Below are 23,851 nucleotides of genomic sequence, written 5' to 3' on the forward strand. Positions count from 1 at the left end.
CTGTAGCTTTAGTGTAGTTAAGCTTCATTTAAAGAAGAGTAACTGTTAGCTTAGCTCACTACATTTTCCAAGTAGCTTGCCCAACACTGATAATATGTTTGCAGATATTTAAGAAACATGCTAAGTTAACATACTTGTTTATCTGAAAAACAATGCTACAGTCAGTTATTCTCCTTTGAAAATGTGCGTTCCGGCCCGGAATGTCTGTGTTTGTTATGGTTTGTGAAACCCGCCAACTGTCAGTTTACCCAATTGTATTTCGGCACCCCGAGTTGCCAGTTGGCGGAAAACACAGTGTATTTAATTGTATTCATCGTCATGTGCGCTTGTTCCTGTTGATGTCCTTAATCTGGCAACCTGCGTGTGCGTCAAGTCTGAGGAGGAGGGGCCGGGTGAAAATAACCGTCTCCAATATTTTGAATTTGAACTGCAATACCTAGTTCAACCACTCGGTGTTAATCCTACATACAGCACCTTTAAGAACGGCTGTTTTAGAACATTGATTTTGAAACTTAGAATCGTTAGAAGACAGAATCGCGATTCATATATGAATAGATTTTTACGTGCACCCCTATGTTTTCTCTTCCTCTTCTCTAAAGCAGCACAGCATGGCCTCGCCCCCTTCCTTACATGTTCCCGAGGGCGGGGTTTATCTGGGTATCAGACCCGGGAAGTAGTTCGTTGTAGTCCCTTACCAGCCGTTTTTGTAGGCATTAAACTTCCAAAATTTTAAAAGGCGATATCTCCGTTTGCATTGAACTTTCAGTGCTGCAACTTTGCAGATATTGTTTATGCTCAAACAGCAACATTACACACTAACTAACGTTAAAAAAGTGAAATTGCAATCAACCACCCCTTTAAGATTTTGAGTTTCTTATTAATTAAATAATTTTTTGTAATGTGCTGATGGGGTTCTCCCCTTAATTATTCCCCTTGTATTATTCTTGGAAGAAGAAAAAAATTGTGTGTTTCTTTCTCTCTTCTACAAGTTTTATCTCCCCATCTTTCTCTTTTATAATCATGTGCTTTATGAGATAAACATGAGAAATGCATCTGACATCATATATTGTTTATTTGTTTGTAGACTAACAAAATTTCACATGTATCAAACATTTATACCAGCCCAGCAGTGAGGCAGAATATGCAAGAAAAGAGCTGAAAGTAGGAGACAAAGTAGACAAAGGTAATAATGAGCACAGTCTACTGAATGATGCTAATTACATCCTTCTCGGTGTAGTTCATCTGACAAGTACAAATCCAACGACTCAACGAGTAGGCCTATTGTTATGTCAAGCAAATGCAATGGAAAATTATTCCTCCACATCGTTCTATGACATTTGCAACCTTAAAATGGAGACATGGTTTCACAGCCTAAATAACAAAAATATTGAAAAATGATTAAATGTATATAGAGAGCATTAACAAAATAATAAAAGACAACAAAGCAGAGCCTTCAGAGAGTACCATTTTTATCTCAATATTCAAGCAAACACCCTGATTACTAAAATTATTAGATGAGCTGAGTTCTAGATGCAATAATCAGCTTTGTTGTTTTGGGGTGTGAATTTATTTACTAGCACCAGGTTAAACTTTTCCCTCAGTAAAGCCTCTATCTCACAGTCTGGGACTTCCTTCATGTCCACCAAGTCTGAGTCTTCTTTGAATGTGACCTCGCTGTACGTCCAACCAATCAGAGCTCTGAAGCCTGTGGGCGTCTGAAGGGAGCAAATGGATTTGAGCATGAACAGAGAGTCTGGACTAGTCTGCAGTAAATCAGACATCTCTCGGAAATGATCTGCATCACGGGGTGTTAATGTGAAGGAGTATAATGTTTTGATGAGCCGTTTATCAACGAGGCTGGAATTAGCAAAGGCGTTATCTTGGACCAATTGCTTCCTTCTGGTCCTCTCCAAAACCCACTGCATGCCATTATTTATGAGGCGGAATACACCTGGAGGCTGCGGCTGGTATTTACCTGAGATCAACTCTAAGGGATGCCAGATTTGGCACGACACTCCAAAGCTCACATCTGCAATGTACTGCTTCCCATCAATCTCCACCAGATTGATAAGATGAGAGTCCATGGTGAAGAACTCCTGTTCCAGTGAGTTGAACACTTTGGAGCCTAGCATGGTGAATTTGTATCCCATTTCCTTCAGGACCCATGAGAACAAGAGGTTGTTTTCACAACACCAGCCTCCCCGGTTGCTCTTGACTATTTTATCATAGATGATGTGCAGGTCCATAGTGTTCTTCTCGCCAGAATGGATGCTGAGGTTCTCAAATGGAATTTTCATAACATGCAGCTTGTGGATGGTGAACAAATTGTCCAGGTCGGGTTTGTCATATTGGCCAGTAAACCCAATCCTGTTCAAGTACTCTTTCAGGTCCATTATATCCCTACAAGCAACAATGTACAAAGTTTTAACATAAAATGTCTAGTCATTTTACATGGTTATATGAAAATATATAATTTACAAGCATGGTAAAATATGTTAAATAGTGTGGCTTGAGGAAATACATTTTTTATTGTTATTATCACATGTAATCTTTCAAATGCCATAATATATTTAAAGTAGCAAGATAATATGTTAAAATCTTAAAATACATTTCAGATTAATGAAATTCTTTAATTAACTGTACATCTAAATAAACATGGAAATCTAGATATTTTAGGTAAATAAAATGTATCAAAAAAGTTATTTGAAAAAATCTATATCAGTTTATGTTTTGCTTTTTGCATATATTAAAAATAAATAAATACACACACACACACGCATATATATATATATATATATATATATATATATATATTTGCAATGCAGGTAATTTAGTTTTGAGACATAACAGGGTGAATTCAGCTTAACTGGGACATTTTACCAGTCATCTCAATGGCAAAAGTGTCCCAAATATACAACAATCAATAAAGAAAATTCTTTAGAATTTAAGAAAATCCTACCGTTAAGATGAATCCAGTGAGAGCTGAAGGAAGCGCAATACTCAGAAAGAATGTCTGCAGAATGAGGGAACTGAATAACACGCCCTTGAACCACAGAGTAATAAATCAACTATGAATGATAAACAAAGGGCAAAATCCACAAAGGCCGAACATTTCTGTACGACTCAACACAGCATTCGTTACTACTGCTTTTCAAAGTATTGTTTCACAGAAGAGCATTGCTGGTGATGAACACTGAAACCAGTGCTTATCTGTTTGTTTCATTTGGGAACCATTACACAACATGCTTCCTGTCTTGTGACTGTTGCTAAAATGAGTTTGGCAGATACAGTATGACCCCTAATCTTTTGTGTAAGCTAATGTCTCTACTAGAACTGGCTGAGAATATTGTTTCTTAGATTTCCTGCCTTGCTCTTGCTCTCTCTCTCTCCAGGCTACTGCTTTGCATAATGCCTAATATTAAATTCATCACAATATAAACAGTTTGTTTACTTCAAATATTTTCATATTACTGTGAAACATAATGTCATGCAAACCCATGATATCTAAATTAGAAATTTATATTAAGGCACTTATGAACACCTGCGACTTGGGTAGAGGTACAATAATAATAGGGCTAAAATCAGGAGCCTTTTGTTTTACAGCGTCCTCAAGTGGTCAAATTAAACTAATGTTTCAGATTAAGATTCATTTTCATTTTTTGCATAAATAATGGTCTCAGCATGCATCAATGTCATTCCTCAAATAACAGCTTATAAAAGGTCTGTTTAATTGCTAAATAAAAATACCACCAATACTATGTAGCAATTAATAAATATTAATTCTGATGTTCTCAAGCAACACCAGTTTGATATTTATCTAAACTAACAGAAAATATGAACATTTCCTGAGAAAAATGCTTTAAACTGTCACATTTCCTAACACAATCAGTACTTAATAAGCTGTTTTATAATAGTGCATTTGCCAAATTATGATCCACTGTAAAATACAATTCTCTGATAAAACAGACTTCTTACAACCTCCAATCATATTACCAAGCACGTTCAACCTGTTCTGTCCTACTGTACTTATTGTGCAAACAAAAGCGTGATTTATGTATAAGCTTCCATAAAATGAATAAGACAAACAGCAGTACGTGATATGACCCATTTCCAACAGTGTGGGACACTGCAGCTGAATTATATGCAGACTCACTGTGATGATTGTGCAACATAAAGTACATTTAAAGTATTTCAGTGGCATCTTCTGGCTGCTACAAAATCACCACATCCCTTATATAGATTTATAACTTTTGTGGTCTTACACATCTACATTGGTCTGAATCCATTCAAACCTTTTTCTACTATTCATACAATATTATATCAAAAACCTCCCTTATTCTATATGTATATGTTTATTTATTCGGTTTCTATTACTTTGCCTGCATTTTTATATATGCCTTGTTGACTGTCTATATGTTACAGTTGTCTGTCTGTATGCAATATCATCAAATGATTTTACTTTTTCAGCAGTTTGGTTTTCATTGGATTGATATGGCTGGTTGAAACACATACAAGCAATAATCAGTATATGGAGTGAAAAAAACTCATAGGACAGTTTTTATCTTGAGACCGACTTTATTCTTCATGTTCTGTTATAGTTCCAACCGAAGAAAAGCAGAGAAAGTGAGCAAGAGTTTCACATGGTTTGGTCCGTAGACACAGAGCTGTTGTTGTGGAAAACATGCATCACTGAGCAAACTCCAAGGCTTGTGTATCTGAAACACTTGCTGCTTGATTTGGAGACAAACATGCTGTATCACGAGTTAGCCACAAAATGAAAGGAGGAAATTCCCTTTTCCTGTGTTCTTTGGACAGAAAAAATGAGAAGATTTAAGTCATGCAAGGTATTTTCTGTTTAATTTTCTCTCTTTGAAATAGGATCTGCTCGTAGACAAAGATAAATAAAAAAAGCTGAATTTTATATCAGCATGTTATATTGCTAATAATTGATCATGAGCATGTTAAATACTTGTTTTGAGAGTTTCAGAAAATATAGGCTATATAGCTATTCAACAGCACCATAAAATCACATCTAATGATTTAGAACGAATTCTTGAGTTTTTATCACTATAGCCTACCAGGCTTATTTCTTGGGACATTTATGAAATCATTTACTGCAGAGATGGAGCGAAGGGTTCATCTATGATATTTTTTGGGGGGGAATAGAGATCAGATAAAGGCATTTTAGACAGGATGCTAAAGAGACAGGATGTTACGCAATTATTGGATTATTTCGGACGTGCTTTGATGTCTGCAGCCACAGCCTATGCCGAGTCTTTTTCTTTTCATTTATGTATTGCCAAGTTGAAGCTATTCTCCATTTTGAGACAGCAACCCAATTTCCACTTGCAGGTTCTTTTATAATTTTCCTTTAGTCCACGGTCCTTAGACGATGCTAGCTAATATCATGTGCTATTTTGAATCGGTCATTTTTCGTGAATATGAATATAGCTTTTCGTGAATCTTTTGGAGCAGAACCAAACATTTGATTTTCCGGTTGAGAAGGAATTAGTTAAAACGACTGAATATTGAAGGGCTCTCTGGACGCTTTCAGTCCAGCGCACTGCTGCATGAATGACAGGATGTCGAGAGCGCATGCGCAGGAGGATTTGTTGGAAAAAAGGTGATCTATGATAACGGTAATGCGCAAGAGGCGAGTTTGTTTTTGTAATGCAATAAAACAAGTTTAATTAAAATATAATAAGTAATTTATAATTCAAATAAATATGCAGCATATGCAGAGGAAGAGTTTGTGGACCGCGCTGCTGAGATGCAGGCGCCACGCTTGTAAATGATAACAGTGCAACCAGTGTTAATTTCGTTGACGAATAATTTTGGTCATAATTGTCGTCAACAACATTTTTTTCACCTACGACAACGAGACGATGACGATCGAAAACTCTTTTTGAATGACAAAAATCTATTGACATGTTCCTCAACGAATAAAAACGAGACGAAAATGTTAGGGAGGGACGATTCGGGAAGAGATTCATTCAGAACGAATCTGCTGCGTAGCTTGGTTAGATGCATACATATGAACCGGCAGGACATAAGCTATAATACATTGCTGCACGTCTCATAAAACGTTCAAAAATGTCAATATGTGGGAGTAAGAGAAGAGCAGACATATGGATAAATCTGACGACGCAAGAGAGAACTCGATTCGGTCCGGTTTTCTGAGCGCAGACACTGAGGCATACACACACAGAAAGCGCGTCTCACAGCGCGCGAGTACAGTCTCGCGTCGCATGAACGGAGAAATACACACGAAATCATGCCGAATTGTCCGTTTTAACGAGCATTCACATACACACAGTCGATTACGTCTTAAGTGAACGTAAACAGTAGGGAGAACGTGTATCCGTACAATGCATCTATTGCAGCTGTGCATTCGGTTTTAAAGGGATAGTAGTTGCTGTTGTCTGTGGCATTGATGTTAATCAAGCAACAAAAGAAAGACAGAAAATCATTCACTGCTCTTGACTGAAAAACCTTAGTAGCTCTAAAGATTAATCTAAATTTATTTATAGAAATAAATATGTCTGCTTGAAAGAATGAAGAATATGGCAAACAAATTGCTACAAAGAATGCATAATTATCTTCCCACCCATATTCGGAGTACTGGATCCCTGTCAATCTTCAAGCAACAGCTGAAAACTCATCTCTTTCGACACTACTTGACTTCAACCTACACATAAAAAAAAAAATAAAAAAAAAAATCTTTCTCCTTACTTATTCCTTCCCTTGCTAGCTTGTACTTATTTAAACAATGCCTGAGACTTGGTGTTACAAGCACTTCCTTTGTCGAATTGCCTCTTCAAGATGAATCGCTTCATGTGTTCCCCAAATTGTAAGTCGCTTTGGATAAAAGCGTCTGCAAAATGACTAAATGTAAATGTAAATGTAATTATCCTATATAACCATTGGTATTTCATTAAAAGGAAGACCATGTTCTTGTTTATGAGAAGTGTTTTTTATTTACAACATAAAGGCATGTTGTGTGTCACCGCAGTTAAATCGGTGTCTATCATGATAAAACCTTAATATCAAATCTATATAACGAGTTTGGAAATTTTAGAGAAATGCTTAATAAATGCACTGTAACTAAACCCATTAGATTGTAGCCGACTAAATTTACTGTAGATTTAGTCAACTAAAACTAGACTAAAACTAAAAACAATTCAAATGACTAAAATATGACTAAAACTAAATGGTATTTTAGTCAAAGGACTATGACTAAAACTAAATCAAAATTTGCTGTCAAAATTAACACTGAGTGCAACACAAAGCGCGTCAGACTTTTTACGCGTTCCCAAATGATGATGATGGCATTATGATTGGCCAATGTTTAAAAGCCAAGACCGGGTTTTACAATGCCAGAGGAGCTGCACTCCTTGTTGAGGCACCAGTCTTGCGAGATTTCGGTTTACATACTTACGTTCATAATGTTGCTGTAGTGCATGTCAGCAAAATAAATCACGCTTTTATCAGCTGAAGGGTCTTAGAATCTTAGCTTAGATGCTAGCAGCACTGTGTCAACCATAGACATAATATACGTAGACGCCTCATGACATGCTGGAACGTATTCCAGCGTCGCCGCCATATTGCTTGGGTCTCCTCGCTCTACGATAGCAGCGGAGTCAACGGAGAGCGAGCAATTTATGCCCGTATTTTGTGCAGTTTACTGTTGCAATAACCCGCGCAGATACCAGATCGCGTGGGATTACCTTTCACAAGTAAGATTGAACAATAATTTTGGTTATTTTACCATTTATAATATTATGTCATCGTAACTAACGTTACTTACGTGTAACATTATTACAGCAGGAACTGGTACTCTCTCATTATCTCTTGCTGTTTTTTTTTTTCTGTTCTTCAACGTTCAGAGGATGTGTTCTTACTGGGACATCATTTCATGCTTGTGTCATTTGTGGTCAGTGGCGCCTGCAGGTGTACGGCTGGACGCACTGTGTGTACCATGAGCTCAGACTGACCTGAGATTTGCCCCGCAAACATTTCAGCAGTAGATTATAGCCGTATTTCTATCGACTATCTACCCGTAAAATTTATAGTGAAAAGTTCTTTAAAATCATCTGGATTAAAGTAATTTTTACAGCTGTTTTAAAGCATTTTGCTGCATGGATAAAAAAATAGGCTAATAAATAATTCACATATCATGCAGACAAAATTTCGTTGCAGAAAACCCTTTAAATGTTAAGGAATTAAGAGCAGAGCAACGTAAAAATCTGAAAAAATATAATCGGGCCTGTTTTAGGCTTTTCCTTATTTTTATATTTTAGACGGTGATGAAAAATGACTTGCCATCTCCTCATTGGACGTGCCTTTAGAGAGAAATGCATCTTTACGGATTACATAATGAAAGAGTTTTTGTTTTCGATTTGAATTATTTCGTTTTAAAGTAGTAATTTAAAGCTTTCTATAGATATATTTATCATATTTGTGACTCAATTCGTTTCAGTTCATCATTGTGAAGCGCTCCTGTTCAAGACGAGACGGCAAGCGCATCTGTTTTCCTATTTATTTTAATAAAAGCACAATGTTTTTTTATATTGTGAATGCACACAAATAAAAGTAGACCCTTTACAGTTCCGAATGATGTATTACTCTTACCTTTATGAGCAAACATTATGGCGTATTTTAAGTTGTTTCCACTATTATTTTAAGTTCTTTTCACGCGTGTGTGTTTGAGTGTGTGCGTGAGAGACAGAGAGAGAAATAAATTCAAATGAACAATCAAACTTGTTTCTTTATTAAAATATAAAATTCATTCATTTATCAATATGCCATAGCCTACCATATGTCTTTATTGTTAAAGAGCATAATACAAAGTCTTTTAGCATGAAAGCACGTATTTTTTAATGTGTGACAGCGTCTAAATCTAAAAAACTAAATCTCTGCAGTTTGTAACAAACCAAACCGTGTGAAAATCCGGTAAAAATTCGCGGAGTTATGATTATTGTAGTTGGGGATACACATTCCTCAGTAGAAACTAATGCAGGGGGGGCGCGCTGTACGTCAGCTCCAATAGGCAGCGTCAGTCTATGAGGCGTCTACGTATATTAATTCTATGGTGTCAACACTATACATCTAACCTGCCATAACAAACACATGGACGCTGCGCTAATACTCGGATATGACACTTGGAGATGAGAACACTAAACTGATAATCGATCTATTCAAAAATACCTTCGGCTTGTTCTAATGAATTCATTGCTCTTCTCCCAAGTGCTGTAGTCGCCGAGTGTAGGCCTGCAAACACACACCACTGCCGTCAGCGTGCGCCAGCCAATCGCGGAAGCTCTCTTCTCATTGGCTCCTAGAGAACAGGGCGTCATCTTAAAGAAATATTTTGTTTGTTTGTTTGTTTAATAGATGCTTCGATATTTAGTTGTTTACTATTCTTTCAGCTAAGTATATATTATCTAAATAAATGCTTGCTTACTTTTTAAATTACTTTTAAAATTGCTTGCTTACTTTTATTGTTACAAGGAGTTGAAATGACAGCCAATCTGATTATACTTAAAAATGTAATGCAACTTACTTTTTCAACTTGAAGTAGGTAGATTTTCTGTGTTCAAAGGAAATTTCGTACCAAAAGTATATTGTTGAAAACAAAATTACATCTCTAGCAATTCATCTGTAAGCTTAAAGGGGTGGTTGACTGTTCTTTTTCTAGGCTTGATTGTGTTTATGGGGTGCAGTCTAACATGTGTTCATGCTTCGTTTTTTAAAAACGCATTATTTTTCATATAATTTACCTTTATTCCACACCGCTCTGTCCCTTCTCTGACAAACGCCTCGATTATTTCCTGTTTTTATGAAGCCCCTCCCTCAGAAATATGTGATGGGCTCTGATTGGTTAGCTGGCTCAGTGTGTTGTGATTCACTAAACCGCCGAGGGTGCGTCTAAACGTCCCGCCCCTCAACTCAGCAGCATGTGCTCCGGTTGTATTGTAAACAATGGCGTCGTCTATATTGCTTATCAATTTGAGCCCGATTGAGATGCAGAGGATATTAGTGAAGAGGATCGTGCAGAACCTGTACAAGCACGGCTCTTAATGGTATGTTTGTTTGTTTGTTTGTTGTCTCATACTTTTAGATATGCTGTTATTATGCTACTGCTTATGTTAGCTTTTAATATACGGTTTTATTCTGATTAAAGGTTTAATACAGTACGGCAACCGCACACGCCTCCATGTATAACGCTTCTCATTGCTATGTGAAAATGTATAATTGTAACAGTTTGTTGGAGCTGATCTGACGATCTGAATGAGAGAAAGAGAGAAAGAGAGAGATGCAGAGCAGGGCGACGCGAGGAACATTATTCAACATTATGAAGCTGCAGACTCGGAGCCTGCTGCATCCACAGTCCCGCACCCAGAGTCCCGCATTCTCAGACCCCTCGTTTTTCGAGACAGCGCCTCCTGCTGTTCGGAAGATCGTATAACACCCTTATCCAACCGCACCCAGATGCCATTGAAAACATTAGAATGCAGTATTACGGTCTCTTTTTATTTAAAGTTATCCAAATAAATATTTGCGTTCCCTGCTTAATGCATGTGGCAAAAAAAAAAATCATTGTGTTCTCAAACTAACTAATTACCCAGTATTTATTTTTTGAGCGTGGGTGTAATTGAAAGGAAATTATTGATGTAACGGATACACATACAGATTGAACTATCTTCTGAAAAATATTATGTGATATTATATTGCTACAATGTTTGTTTTTGTACAATGTTTCAAATTCCATTTTTTCTTTCAGTTCAACATATAATGGTCTAATTAACATTATACCATGCTAACATTACAAAACCTGTTTTTTGATATTTTGAATGTGAAGCAAAACTCAAATAATAGACAAAACACCAATAATAAACAATTCTGTACTTTATTTAACGATCGCCTTAATCACTGTCATCTTGCTGTAAACAGGAGAAAGCAAAGAAAAAAGGAAGAAAGAATTGTGTTAGTGACTTTATTTTCGTCTTCAATTGCATTCAAAAAAACCTCCTCATTTATAAGTCGCTTTGGATAAAAGCGTCTGCTAAATGAATAAATGTAAAATGTAATGTAAATGCATAAGGCAAAATAATTACTTTCTGGTAGGCAAATGTTGCTTCTTTTCTCATTCTTTTTGCAATCACCCGGTCAAATTCCTCAACTTCACTACAATAAAAGATGAATGCCATTGTCAAAAATACTGTGTAATAATAAACATTTTTTTGCAAATGCAAATTACAAGCATACCTAGGGTGATAAGTAGGGCCACGAAGGAACACCTCCTCAGCCTCCTGCCAGGATAATGCAACAAAAAGTGTTGTTTATATATACACAAGCCATCAATGAATAATTGGCATAACCATTAAAAATATAGCTAAAGAGCATACTGGATAATCAATTGACAATGTTGAAGTTGACAATGATCACAGCCCTGGGTGAGTAATTTAGGAATGCTCATCTTTAAATGGTGAAAAATGACCATTTGAGTACCACTAAATGCTGCTCTGTTCCCTTTGAAGTCACAATGCAGTCCACCAGTGCTTCTTCAGTTCTTGTCCGATCTTGGACTGCTTGGACGTGCTGTGGGACATCTTGTGTGATGCTTCTGCTTCTTTTTAGCCTATACAGAGGTTGAGTTTTTGCCTCTAATAAGCATTTTGCCTCGTCTGTCCAGAAGGCAAACCTGCGCCCATAGCTTGCAAAAAATAATAAATAAAAAATTATAGGAAAAAAGAAATTGTCGCTTAAGAGAGTTATTAAGGGTGTTTTGTTACTCATGCTAAATAAAATGTTGTATTGAAAAAATATTCAAAAGTAATATGACAAATTGAACTCATATATGGGACCTCTGAATAATATTTTACCAAAATGTACAATACTTTTTGACATACCCGTCAATTTGAAATCGTTCCATTAGCATAAGGCACCACCATTTTCTAATCATGGGCATGTCAACCTGAAATAAATGCCCAGTTAAAGGTCATACTGTTTTCTACTTTTACCAAATAAACTTAAAGTAAATAAAATAAACATAAATTTCCTTTTATTAACTTAGTCGATGTCACAGACCATTGAGAGGGTGTACTGAAATACACAAATGTTTTTCCGATCCAATTTGATAGGAGGCGCTGTCTCGAAAAACGAGGGGTCTGAAAATGCGGGACTCTAGGTGCGGGACTGTGGATGCAGCAGGCTCCGAGTCTGCAGCTTCATAATGTTCACATTATTGAGAACCGCTGTTTTAGAACATTAATTTTGAAACTTGTGAATCCATTAGAATCGTTAGAAGACAGAATCGCGATTCATATATGAATAGATTTTTACGTGCACCCCTATGTTTTCTCTTCCTCTTCTCTAAAGCAGCACAGCATGGCCTCGCCCCCTTCCTTACATGTTCCCGAGGGCGGGGTTTATCTGGGTATCAGACCCGGGAAGTAGTTCGTTGTAGTCCCTTACCAGCCGTTTTTGTAGGCATTAAACTTCCAAAATTTTAAAAGGCGATATCTCCGTTTGCATTGAACTTTCAGTGCTGCAACTTTGCAGATATTGTTTATGCTCAAACAGCAACATTACACACTAACTAACGTTAAAAAAGTGAAATTGCAATCAACCACCCCTTTAAGATTTTGAGTTTCTTATTAATTAAATTATTTTTTGTAATGTGCTGATGGGGTTCTCCCCTTAATTATTCCCCTTGTATTATTCTTGGAAGAAGAAAAAAATTGTGTGTTTCTTTCTCTCTTCTACAAGTTTTTATCTCCCCATCTTTCTCTTTTATAATCATGTGCTTTATGAGATAAACATGAGAAATGGATCTGACATCATATATTGTTTATTTGTTTGTAGACTAACAAAATTTCACATGTATCAAACATTTATACCAGCCCAGCAGTGAGGCAGAATATGCAAGAAAAGAGCTGAAAGTAGGAGACAAAGTAGACAAAGGTAATAATGAGCACAGTCTACTGAATGATGCTAATTACGTCCTTCTCGGTGTAGTTCATCTGACAAGTACAAATCCAACGACTCAACGAGTAGGCCTATTGTTATGTCAAGCAAATGCAATGGAAAATTATTCCTCCACATCGTTCTATGACATTTGCAACCTTAAAATGGAGACATGGTTTCACAGCCTAAATAACAAAAATATTGAAAAATGATTAAATGTATATAGAGAGCATTAACAAAATAATAAAAGACAACAAAGCAGAGCCTTCAGAGAGTACAATTTTTATCTCAATATTCAAGCAAACACCCTGATTACTAAAATTATTAGATGAGCTGAGTTCTAGATGCAATAATCAGCTTTGTTGTTTTGGGGTGTGAATTTATTTACTAGCACCAGGTTAAACTTTTCCCTCAGTAAAGCCTCTATCTCACAGTCTGGGACTTCCTTCATGTCCACCAAGTCTGAGTCTTCTTTGAATGTGACCTCGCTGTACGTCCAACCAATCAGAGCTCTGAAGCCTGTGGGCGTCTGAAGGGAGCAAATGGATTTGAGCATGAACAGAGAGTCTGGACTAGTCTGCAGTAAATCAGACATCTCTCGGAAATGATCTGCATCACGGGGTGTTAATGTGAAGGAATATACTGTTTTGATGAGCCGTTTATCAGCGAGGCTGGAATTAGCAAAGGCGTTATCTTGGAACAATAGCTTCCTTCTGGTCCTCTCCAAAACCCACTGCATGCCATTATTTATGAGGCGGAATACACCTGGAGGCTGCGGCTGGTATTTACCTGAGATCAACTCTAAGGGATGCCAGATTTGGCACGACACTCCAAAGCTCACATCTGCAATGTACTGCTTCCCATCAATCTCCACCAGATTGATAAGATGAGAGTCCATGGTGAACACTTTGGAGCTTAGCATGGTGAATTTGTATCCCATTTCCTTCAGGACCCATGAGAACAAGAGGTTGTTTTCACAACACCAGCCTCCCCGGTTGCTCTTGACTATTTTATCATAGATGATGTGCAGGTCCAGAGTGTTCTTCTCGCCAGAATGGATGCTGAGGTTCTCAAATGGAATTTTCATAACATGCAGCTTGTGGATGGTGAACAAATTGTCCAGGTCGGGTTTGTCATATTGGCCAGTAAACCCAATCCTGTTCAAGTACTCTTTCAGGTCCATTATATCCCTACAAGCAACAATGTACAAAGTTTTAATTCCCCCGGTCTCTGCATCAACTGAATGAATCTTTTTTTCCCCCCCATTTATTTTTTATTAAAACTCCCACCCGGATGACAATAACAGACAATGCAAAATACCAAAAAATAAAAATAAATAAATAATAATAATAATAATATCTTTAAAATACTGCCAAGTAACGTTGCAAACAACAATAAAATCACAGAAGGACTTTAACTGTAAGTGACACAAGTATACGGAAAACAAAGGTATTGTTTACTATTTTTTCCTGATGTTTGTTATTATTTCAAAAGTTCTATATATTTTTATAAACTTTTATTTATTTATTTACTACTTAGGCATGTTGACAATAACGCCATCAACATTGTCTATGACCAGATATGTTTTTAGTGGACTTTCAAAATTTGCTTTGCTTGAGAAAGCATGAAAATATACAGTTATGATGTTTTTTGTTTTTTTCATATGATTTCGTCGGGTTAGTTTTGCATCAAACACAATATAATTTTCGGCAATCGAGATCTGGCAGCAACAGAGCATTTTTCCACTTGGGCGAGCGCTTCGCGGACAGCTTACCTCGCGCATGAAATCAGCCGCATACCAGCCATAGACTGTAAAAAAGATGGACGACGCGTCTCCGCTTCCTTCCACTATAGAAAAGTGAAGCGCATACATCTCAGTATGGCGAGAGGGGTCTGGCTGCAGACCTGTCTGCGGACTGCAAGAGAGGGGCGTAACTTGAAGAAGGGGGCGTAACTTGAAGTTGTCCAAATCACACAGAACCACGCGAGATGTCAAAACGAGATGTTGTCGGGCTGCGTCCGAAACCTCATACTTTCTTCAATAAGTTCTTACTTAACGAGCGCTAAAAGAGTACATACTCTACAGCCTGAATGCGTTGAGTATGAATGTGATTTGGATATCATCCGCTATGTTGACGTTATCATGTGACCTTAGACGTTATAACAAGCGCAACAACTTAAAATATATGAGTGACAGGTTTAATTAATCTATCTAAAGTATCTTGATAATGATGAAATTTGCTCATTTTGTGGTCTTGTTGAAGAAACAGCTGCCCTTTTATTTTGCCAATACATTTAGTGTTGATTTAAGTTCTTATATTTGTAACTCCACTAATGTGATCCAGTTTTATCCTTAAAGCATTTTTCATTTTTTTTTTTATTATGAAAACCCAAAATTGTTATCTCTTGAATATTTTGTTAATTATTTTATTTTTTCATCCACAAGCAAAAGTGGCTTAAATCTCCTGTTTTCTTCTTTTTCTTGTTGAATTTAACTTTTTTCATCCCTCAGGCTTCTAAAAAAAAGCATCATGATGAATTATTCAAAGATATTTAACCTTGTCACTGTGCTTTTTTTCTGTGTATATAATCTCATACTATGATGAACACATGACATTTTTGTTTACTGTTTTATGCCATTAAGATTGTTCATCGTTAGATACAACCATCTTTCCCTGATATTTTATGTAATAAGTTCGGCAATACTAATAATAATAATAAAAAGAGGGACAGGTGCACTAACACCTCATATCATCACTAACTCAACGATCTAGTACGGTTTTCCTCAGCGTTTGAGATGTCAGCACAAAGGACATGTCGGGCAGCTGCTCGAAGATCTCGCCTTTGGAGAAGACTGTTGATTTTATACTCTAAAAATGTAAGTATTTCAACTTAAAAATTAAGATTACCCCAGAATGAATTGCATCATTTGCCCACCCCAACACTTACACGCAATAATAGTGATAAGTGCCAACCAATAATTATATGACTTTCTTTTTTTTTTTTTTTACTTAAAATTACATTTTAGTAAAACAAGCAAAATCTAATTTTTGTCGTGACATAGCTAGTTGAACAAATGCAGTCGATGTGAATACATCAATTTTCAGTCAAGCAATTAATACATGAATTAATAAAATATATTTTATTTAATGACAACAATAAGAAACATGAATAAATGAGTAAAATAATTAATAAAAGCAAGCATCACAATAAATACATATATATACACACAAGTCAACAACAGATGAAACAAAGCTTCAATCAAACGTATTGTTCTAACAATCATGTATTTACAGATGGTGAACCCCACATCCTACTGCCACCTCAACACAGATGTGTCAATTCTGCAGCTGCGCTGTGCTTCACTGTGTTGAGCCAGAGGATGAGGAAGACCATGATGACACCCCTGAACCACACAACCTTGAGACAAGAGCAGGAGAACATGTGCAGGACAATCTGGCTGCCGCTGTGTCTGCTCTCCATGAGCACGACTACCTGTAAAACATTTAAACAGAGTTAAACATTTACAATTCATGTTGTCAGCTTTCCATTTCTTGCCAAATATCACTTCATGTTTACAATTACATGCATTTTCAGGGGATTGGGGATCCAGGGGATTGTAGGTCCCTGTAATAAGAGTACTGTAAATCACTTTGGATAAAAGCTTCATGACATTTTTTGATGATGCTTTTGAAGCTTCTGAAAGTCAGCCTTCATTGTATGAACAGAAACCAGCAGAACAAACTTGACCAAAATCACATCCTCAGTGTCTTTTGGTCTTTCTCTAGATGTTCTCGCTAGCTCTGGGGTCACTGATGATGAAGAGACCACAGCAGCATCTGGTCCAGATGAGGGCAGGTGCAGTGATGGAGCGACTCATTCATGGCACTGGATCATTTCCAGGATGCTGCTGTGGACTCTCCATCCTCACCAGTCTGCAGACATTTCAGATCATACAAAAACGCCCAAACATAATACACAAGCAGTCATTTTAACAGCATAATGTCATCTGATCTCTGTATTAGAAGTAACAAAATGATCTTACTTTATCCTTTTGTTTGAGGTTTTCCCTTTTTTTTCACAAATGCCGCTGTCACCTTGCCTTGCAGGTCCTGCTCCACCACAGAAGATCTGCAGCAAATGCACAGGAATCAAGAATCAGAAAAGTGCTGTAATAGCTCTGTTTGAAATTACAATAATTAAAATAAACTACAACTTAAGATTTAAAAGCTGTTTTATTGATGTCAGTAGTGTACTCACTGAGAGGCTTTGATGGCAGCATTGCTTCATCAGTCACTCTTCAGCGGATAAACACACGTGACTCTTCTGTCCCTGTAACATCCAGACAAGAGTCAGTGATTTATCTGATCAATACTGCATTCACATGTTGAGGTAGTTGCTGATGTAACTCCCTTTTTATCCAACACAAATGTTCCTCAATTTATCAACAGTACTAATGAACTAATAAAATAGATAACTTATGTTCAGTTACTTTACGTAGATTTGTTTGTTTACTTACATTCATCTAAAGCAGTGTTGACAACAGTGAATTCTACATAACAACACACATACATAACACACTCAGATCTGTTTCATGTCTATTAGATGTGCTCATCTGCAATATTTATCAAAGATAATCCTGTCAGATGTTAAATAGACATTTAGTAATCATCTTTAAGATGTATATGGTTTATGTAAATCCACTTTTGAGACGTATGTGTACTTAATGGAGCTCCCGTTATGCATTATAAAACGTGTTTTTACAGCAAAATCACAAATATGCTATATATTATGTAGGTCACAGACAGGGTTTAGATTAAGCCAGGATTAGGTCATAGTTCAATTAGGACATCTGAGTAGCTTTTATAAACGTGCCTTGGATAAAAAAAACTGATGTGCATCTTGAGACAAAACAATTATTTTAAGATCAGTCAGTTCAAGTTGCTTTCAGTTAAAACAGCCCAGACATGCATTTTAGTCTGGGACTACTCTTGACTAGCCTTGTCTGTGAAATCGGGGATAACATCTTTACACCTTTTGAATTATATATTGCTTATTAACTCCATAAACAATACCACTGTATGAAAATGACTTACACACTTCAATTTAAATGGTTATTTCGGGGGGAAAAAAATACACTCACCTTGTCTCTATACAAGCGGCCATCTTGCCAACAACATCTCGTTTTGACATCTCGCGTAGTTCTGTGTGATTTGGACAACTTCAAGTTACGCCCCCTTCTTCAAGTTACGCCTCCTTCCAGTTACGGACCGCAAGAGAGGGGCGTAACTGGAAGAAGGGGACAGCTTCTAGCTGTGTCTCATTTAGAAGGCTGCGTCCTCCGGAGGTCTCATTCGAAGGGTGCATACGTCATCGAGGCTGTCTCATTTCAGAAAAGCAAGCAGGACACTCCGAATGCGACCTTCTTTCACAGGAATTCGGAGGATGCATCAGGTGTATCCTTCGCTGCAACAGATAACCCACAATTCTTTGCGTCAATAAACAACTGTCGTTAATTTGAAAAATGCCGGTGCCGGCAGATGTACACAGAAGCGCAGATGTGGTGTTTTCAACTTAACTTAAATAGCCTCCAATAAAAACTTTGAGGTTGATATAGGTTAAACTTTGTTCTTAATATCCTCCTCCTTTTTTTCCTCTAACAGCTGTCTGTTGTACGAACGTTGCAGCTCCTCAAACATTGAGCGAAATAAAACAAGCTTTTTTTTAATTACTTTCCAAATTTAGAAACATTTTTCCTTAATTTAAGTAGTGTGAGAGTGCAATGATGCTCTAAAATGTGTTGGCAAATCAACGTGATACTTGTTTTTTTTCCCGCCCGTCCTACGAAGGCCGTCTCGTTTAATTCTAGGTTGAGGACACTTCGTATACGTTATGCATCCTACAGAGGATGCAACCTCCGGAGGACGCAGCCTTCTACACAGCTAGAGTTGCGACAACGGAAGTTCAAAACGCTCGATCGTCACGTGATTCTCGTAGACCTCAATAGTTCCAGGAAGTTCATAGCGGGCAATTTGAATGCATTGAGTTAGAGAGACAGAACTGTGATTTTTGGTAATTAGTAGACAATAAAATAATTTACTTACATTATTTATAAAATAAAGTATACATAGTATATGTAGCTGTATCAGTGTTGCTTTAAAAGATAAAATCCGCTAATATTTGAGGATTAATGTGGTCAGCTATCCTTACCTGCCATGTTAACATATTTTAGGCTGACGTTACCATGGTAAAAGTCCATGTTTGCTATATAAACGACATTGTGGCCTTTTACCAAGTAACTTCAGCCTCTCTGTATAAATATAATTATGTGTGTGTGTGTGTGCTTTCTAACAACTTGTATGTTAGTCGAGTGCAATCACATCTTGATGTTCATTGTCGTTTTACTAATCTCATGGTGAATGTTAAGTTTGTTGTCTTTGAAAATTCATTCCAAATAAGTGAAGATATTTTAAGATTAAGTGGGAATTAATGTTTTTGATTCTTGTGCACCCCTCCATTATTAATATTTAAATATATATTTGTAGTATATTCAAATTTAAAATAACTTAAAACATTTTTACCCATTTAATCATATATTTGATGTATGTTAACTTTTGTTATGCACTTATTTACATGCTATAAAGCATGCTGTCCTTGAACAGTCTCCACTATAGTTTGCTGTGCTGCATGGGAGCGCTCCAGGGAGATTCACATTTATTTGTATAGCACTTTTTATTACAAACATTGTTTCAAAGCAGCTTTACAGAAAATGAATGTTTCTTCATTTACAAATAAGATTTGTTAACAGGTGTAACTGTGTCAAAGTAATGTTCTCTCTATATGGCTCTGGGCGAGTGGAGCTCCACTCTTGAACAGGAAATACGTCACCTCCATTCAGTGTTGCCAAGTCCTCGGAATTTTTTTTATTGATGCCAAAACACTTAACAAGCACATAACCACAACAACCTCAAAAATAATAGAGGACAAAATACAAAAATAATACAAGATCGAAAGTAAAATAAGTAAATAAATAAACTAAAAGACAACAAATAAATAACATAAACCAAAGGGGGGAAATTATACAAATTTAAACATTGAAAGCAATTTTTGACTTTTTAATAAATTTTTTGTTTGTTTGTTTTTTATGCCCATTAAAGACAAAACTTAAGAATTATAGTCAACCAGAAAAATTTTACAGTACTGGGTTCTTACCCCAAAATTTACACCTGTGAATAAAACATTTGCCAAGTATATAATAAAAAGATTAACAATATATTGAATACAGGAGTTAGAGTTATAATAAAAGAAAAATAATATCAAAAGTGTTGATACATATTCTAACATTTGTTTTATCTGAGAGGTATAACTCATTCCAAAAATGTTTTACATAAACACATTCACAAAAAAGTTGTACAATGGTCTCTTCTATAACAGAAAGTCCCTTTTTCCTCCAATATTTTGCATATACTTATTAAATACACTATTACAAGGGTGACACCTATGTAATATTTTAAATGTGACTTTTTTTATTTTGTTTATTAATAAATATTTGTGCGGAAGAGACCAAGCAGCATTCCAATTAATGTTGTACAATGCCATCCATTTAATGCCATTCCTAGTGGTATAAAAACTCTATTGAAAGAATAGCAAACCTCTAATCCTGTTTCTATATATAGGCCTAACAATTCTATTTCAGTAGAAGGATTTTGATTGTTGAGGACAAATTCAATAACCGCTTTGTTTGAAATCATATCAACAGAAAATCTATTCCAGCATCTGTTATATTCCAGCAATGTTATATTCTTTTAACGAAGCCCCAAAATCAAATTTCCTGGAAAATTCTGAAAAGGAATATAGCTGACCATTGTCATCTATCAACTGATTTTTTCCCTCGGAATTGGGCTACTTCAAAATATGTTGCTGAAACCAATAACGTGATATTTAGCCCCTGCAATGCGATTTTTACCATTTACCATTGGGATGGTTTTGGGCTATTTTATTTTTATTCAAAGAACAATACGATACAATATATTATCAAGAAATAACATCAAAAAAGAAAAGGAAAATAAAAAGGAAAAGGATTGAAAAATAATTTACAACAAATAGGAGTTGCCGGGGGAGGTAAGTATAAAAGTTGTAAACAAAGACACAAAACCATAGGCCCTATATATACATACACGTATACATATATCAAAATCAAATAAATAAATATATTATAAAGTTCACAAGCTTTCAAAGTTCTTAAAGCTTTCTTATTCAAAGAATCTCTTATACTGTCAATTTATATATATATATATATATATATATATATTTATTTATTTCAGTCAACAAAACCATAAAATGTGAGTGCATGAAGAGATTGAACCAATAACAATTGAGTAATTGGTATTTTACAATAAAAAAGGAATTCATTATAATCAAAGAGTGTTCCTTCTTTGTTGTATATTTAATATCGTTGTGAAACCAGTTCTTAAAAAAAAAAAAGAGAGATTTCTGTTTGTGTTTTGTTAACTGCTTAAAAATTTGCATTTTCACCATGGGTGTGTGTAATTTGCATTGTAGAGCAAAAGTATTGTCAAGTTATGTTTATCACAGACCATATTTTATTCATTATTTGTAAAAAACCCATTATAAAAACCCATAGGAAAATCTTGAGGGAACCAGTGGAGAATTACATCTAAAACACTCTATTCTCAGGGAAAGCAAGAACTGAAATCTATTATAAACCTATTATAAATCTATTATTATCTCACTTACATGTTATTGTCTTGTTGTACTCACTATTTTATTATCACTTTACTACAATTTGTACTATACTTTTTAAATATCACATATCACTTTTACTATATGTTTACTATATTACTATATTTATTATTAGTGCATAATGTTTTATAACTGTAACTTTTACTGGATCCATAAAAGATTATCAGTTATATTTCTTATTGTTTGTTGTGGAGTTTATATCTGTATCCATAGACTGCTATGAAAATATAGAAAGCAGACTACCAGTGTGTACATTTTTTATTTGTATTTACTGATTTTATTCCATTTCATCAATGATGGTCAATTATTAGTACTTAAAGATGTATTTGTATTCCGTATTTCAAAGGGAATGATGTGTTCTGACCTGAAGCACAAGACAAGCTGAAATGTTGGGGTTGAAGACACGGAAAGCAATTTCCACAAAGAAAAAACTTAATTTCATTTCATGTACATTAGATTATTTTACACGTGGTGTCACAGTTATACTAAGTATTAGAATTGTTACCATAAAAATAGCCAAATCAACAAGCGTGTGAGCTTCAATTTTTAACGAAAATTAATCATTTTCCAAGCATAACTAAATAACTGGAGACAGTTATTTTTAATTCCATGTAGATCACAAATCACTGAAATCGACTGATAAATGTAAACATCATCGTGTTTTTATGCAGAAAAAAACGCAGCTCCGTTTACCTTCATTAGTTTTATGGCAGTCTTGCCCGGACCAACATGGCGGACGCGTCGCTAGTGGAGGTGACGTATTTCCGCTCTTGAGTGGAGCTCCACTCGCCCCTATGTCTGCAGCCAGACCCTCTTGGAGTATGGCCGCTGCCATCATGTGTAAATGACGTCATTTGGAGCCCGAGTCTGCGCAGTAGTGTCGTGAGGTGGAGCCGCAGACCCAATCAACCATAACGACACGCCCCGTTTTTATAGCATCAAATTACAACAATTAATAAAGAAAATTCTTTAGAAAATTCTTTAAAGTTTTAACATAAAATGTCTAGTCATTTTACATGGTTATATGAAAATATATAATTTATAAGCATGGTAAAATATGTTAAATAGTGTGGCTTGAGGAAATACATTTTTTATTGTTATTATCACATGTAATCTTTCAAATGCCATAATATATTTAAAGTAGCAAGATAATATGTTAAAATCTTAAAATACATTTCAGATTAATGAAATTCTTTAATTAACTGTACATCTAAATAAACATGGAAATCTAGATATTTTAGGTAAATAAAATGTATCAAAAAAGTTATTTGAAAAAATCTATATCAGTTTATGTTTTGCTTTTTTGCATATATTAAAAATAAATAAATACACACACACACACGCATATATATATATATATATATATATATATATATATATATATATATATATATATTTGCAATGCAGGTAATTTAGTTTTGAGACATAACAGGGTGAATTCAGCTTAACTGGGACATTTTACCAGTCATCTCAATGGCAAAAGTGTCCCAAATATACAACAATCAATAAAGAAAATTCTTTAGAATTTAAGAAAATCCTACCGTTAAGATGAATCCAGTGAGAGCTGAAGGAAGCGCAATACTCAGAAAGAATGTCTGCAGAATGAGGGAACTGAATAACACGCCCTTGAACCACAGAGTAATAAATCAACTATGAATGATAAACAAAGGGCAAAATCCACAAAGGCCGAACATTTCTGTACGACTCAACACAGCATTCGTTACTACTGCTTTTCAAAGTATTGTTTCACAGAAGAGCATTGCTGGTGATGAACACTGAAACCAGTGCTTATCTGTTTGTTTCATTTGGGAACCATTACACAACATGCTTCCTGTCTTGTGACTGTTGCTAAAATGAGTTTGGCAGATACAGTATGACCCCTAATCTTTTGTGTAAGCTAATGTCTCTACTAGAACTGGCTGAGAATATTGTTTCTTAGATTTCCTGCCTTGCTCTTGCTCTCTCTCTCTCCAGGCTACTGCTTTGCATAATGCCCTAATATTAAATTCATCACAATATAAACAGTTTATTTACTTCAAATATTTTCATATTACTGTGAAACATAATGTCATGCAAACCCATGATATCTAAATTAGAAATTTATATTAAGGCACTTATG

General features: G+C 35.7%; 2 protein-coding genes and 2 long non-coding RNA genes across 5 annotated transcripts; 1 reads left to right on the forward strand and 3 right to left on the reverse strand.

Annotated features, from left to right (window-relative positions):
* Positions 1 to 1,054: 1,054 nt before the first annotated feature.
* On the reverse strand, positions 1,055 to 3,277 carry LOC131544392 (arylamine N-acetyltransferase, pineal gland isozyme NAT-10-like). Its single transcript, XM_058782563.1, has 2 exons — positions 2,960 to 3,277; positions 1,055 to 2,400 (listed from the first exon to the last, which is right to left on the reverse strand). The coding sequence occupies exon 2, from the start codon at positions 2,391 to 2,393 to the stop codon at positions 1,527 to 1,529; it is 867 nt and encodes a 288-aa protein (XP_058638546.1). The 5' UTR covers positions 2,394 to 2,400; positions 2,960 to 3,277; the 3' UTR covers positions 1,055 to 1,526.
* A 1,547-nt stretch (positions 3,278 to 4,824) lies between these two features.
* On the forward strand, positions 4,825 to 16,395 carry LOC131543709 (uncharacterized). The gene is made up of 3 exons (XR_009271966.1): positions 4,825 to 4,844; positions 15,744 to 15,847; positions 16,266 to 16,395. It is a non-coding gene; the product is annotated as an uncharacterized LOC131543709 (long non-coding RNA).
* On the reverse strand, positions 12,838 to 15,780 carry LOC131543707 (arylamine N-acetyltransferase, pineal gland isozyme NAT-3-like). The gene is made up of 2 exons (XM_058781401.1): positions 14,744 to 15,780; positions 12,838 to 14,159 (listed from the first exon to the last, which is right to left on the reverse strand). The coding sequence occupies exons 1-2, from the start codon at positions 14,773 to 14,775 to the stop codon at positions 13,310 to 13,312; spliced, it is 882 nt and encodes a 293-aa protein (XP_058637384.1). The 5' UTR covers positions 14,776 to 15,780; the 3' UTR covers positions 12,838 to 13,309.
* Positions 15,877 to 23,622, reverse strand: LOC131543708 (uncharacterized). Of its 2 annotated transcripts, XR_009271965.1 has the most exons (5): positions 23,274 to 23,622; positions 18,113 to 18,435; positions 17,230 to 17,301; positions 17,015 to 17,100; positions 15,877 to 16,464 (listed from the first exon to the last, which is right to left on the reverse strand). It is a non-coding gene; the product is annotated as an uncharacterized LOC131543708 (long non-coding RNA). The 2 variants fall into 2 exon arrangements; XR_009271964.1 differs by lacking the exon at positions 23,274 to 23,622 and having other exon boundaries at positions 15,879 to 16,464; positions 18,113 to 22,926.
* Between the last annotated feature and the right edge of the window lie 229 nt (positions 23,623 to 23,851).

Source organism: Onychostoma macrolepis, chromosome 07, assembly GCF_012432095.1.
Source record: "Onychostoma macrolepis isolate SWU-2019 chromosome 07, ASM1243209v1, whole genome shotgun sequence".
Classification (NCBI taxonomy): domain Eukaryota; kingdom Metazoa; phylum Chordata; class Actinopteri; order Cypriniformes; family Cyprinidae; genus Onychostoma; species Onychostoma macrolepis.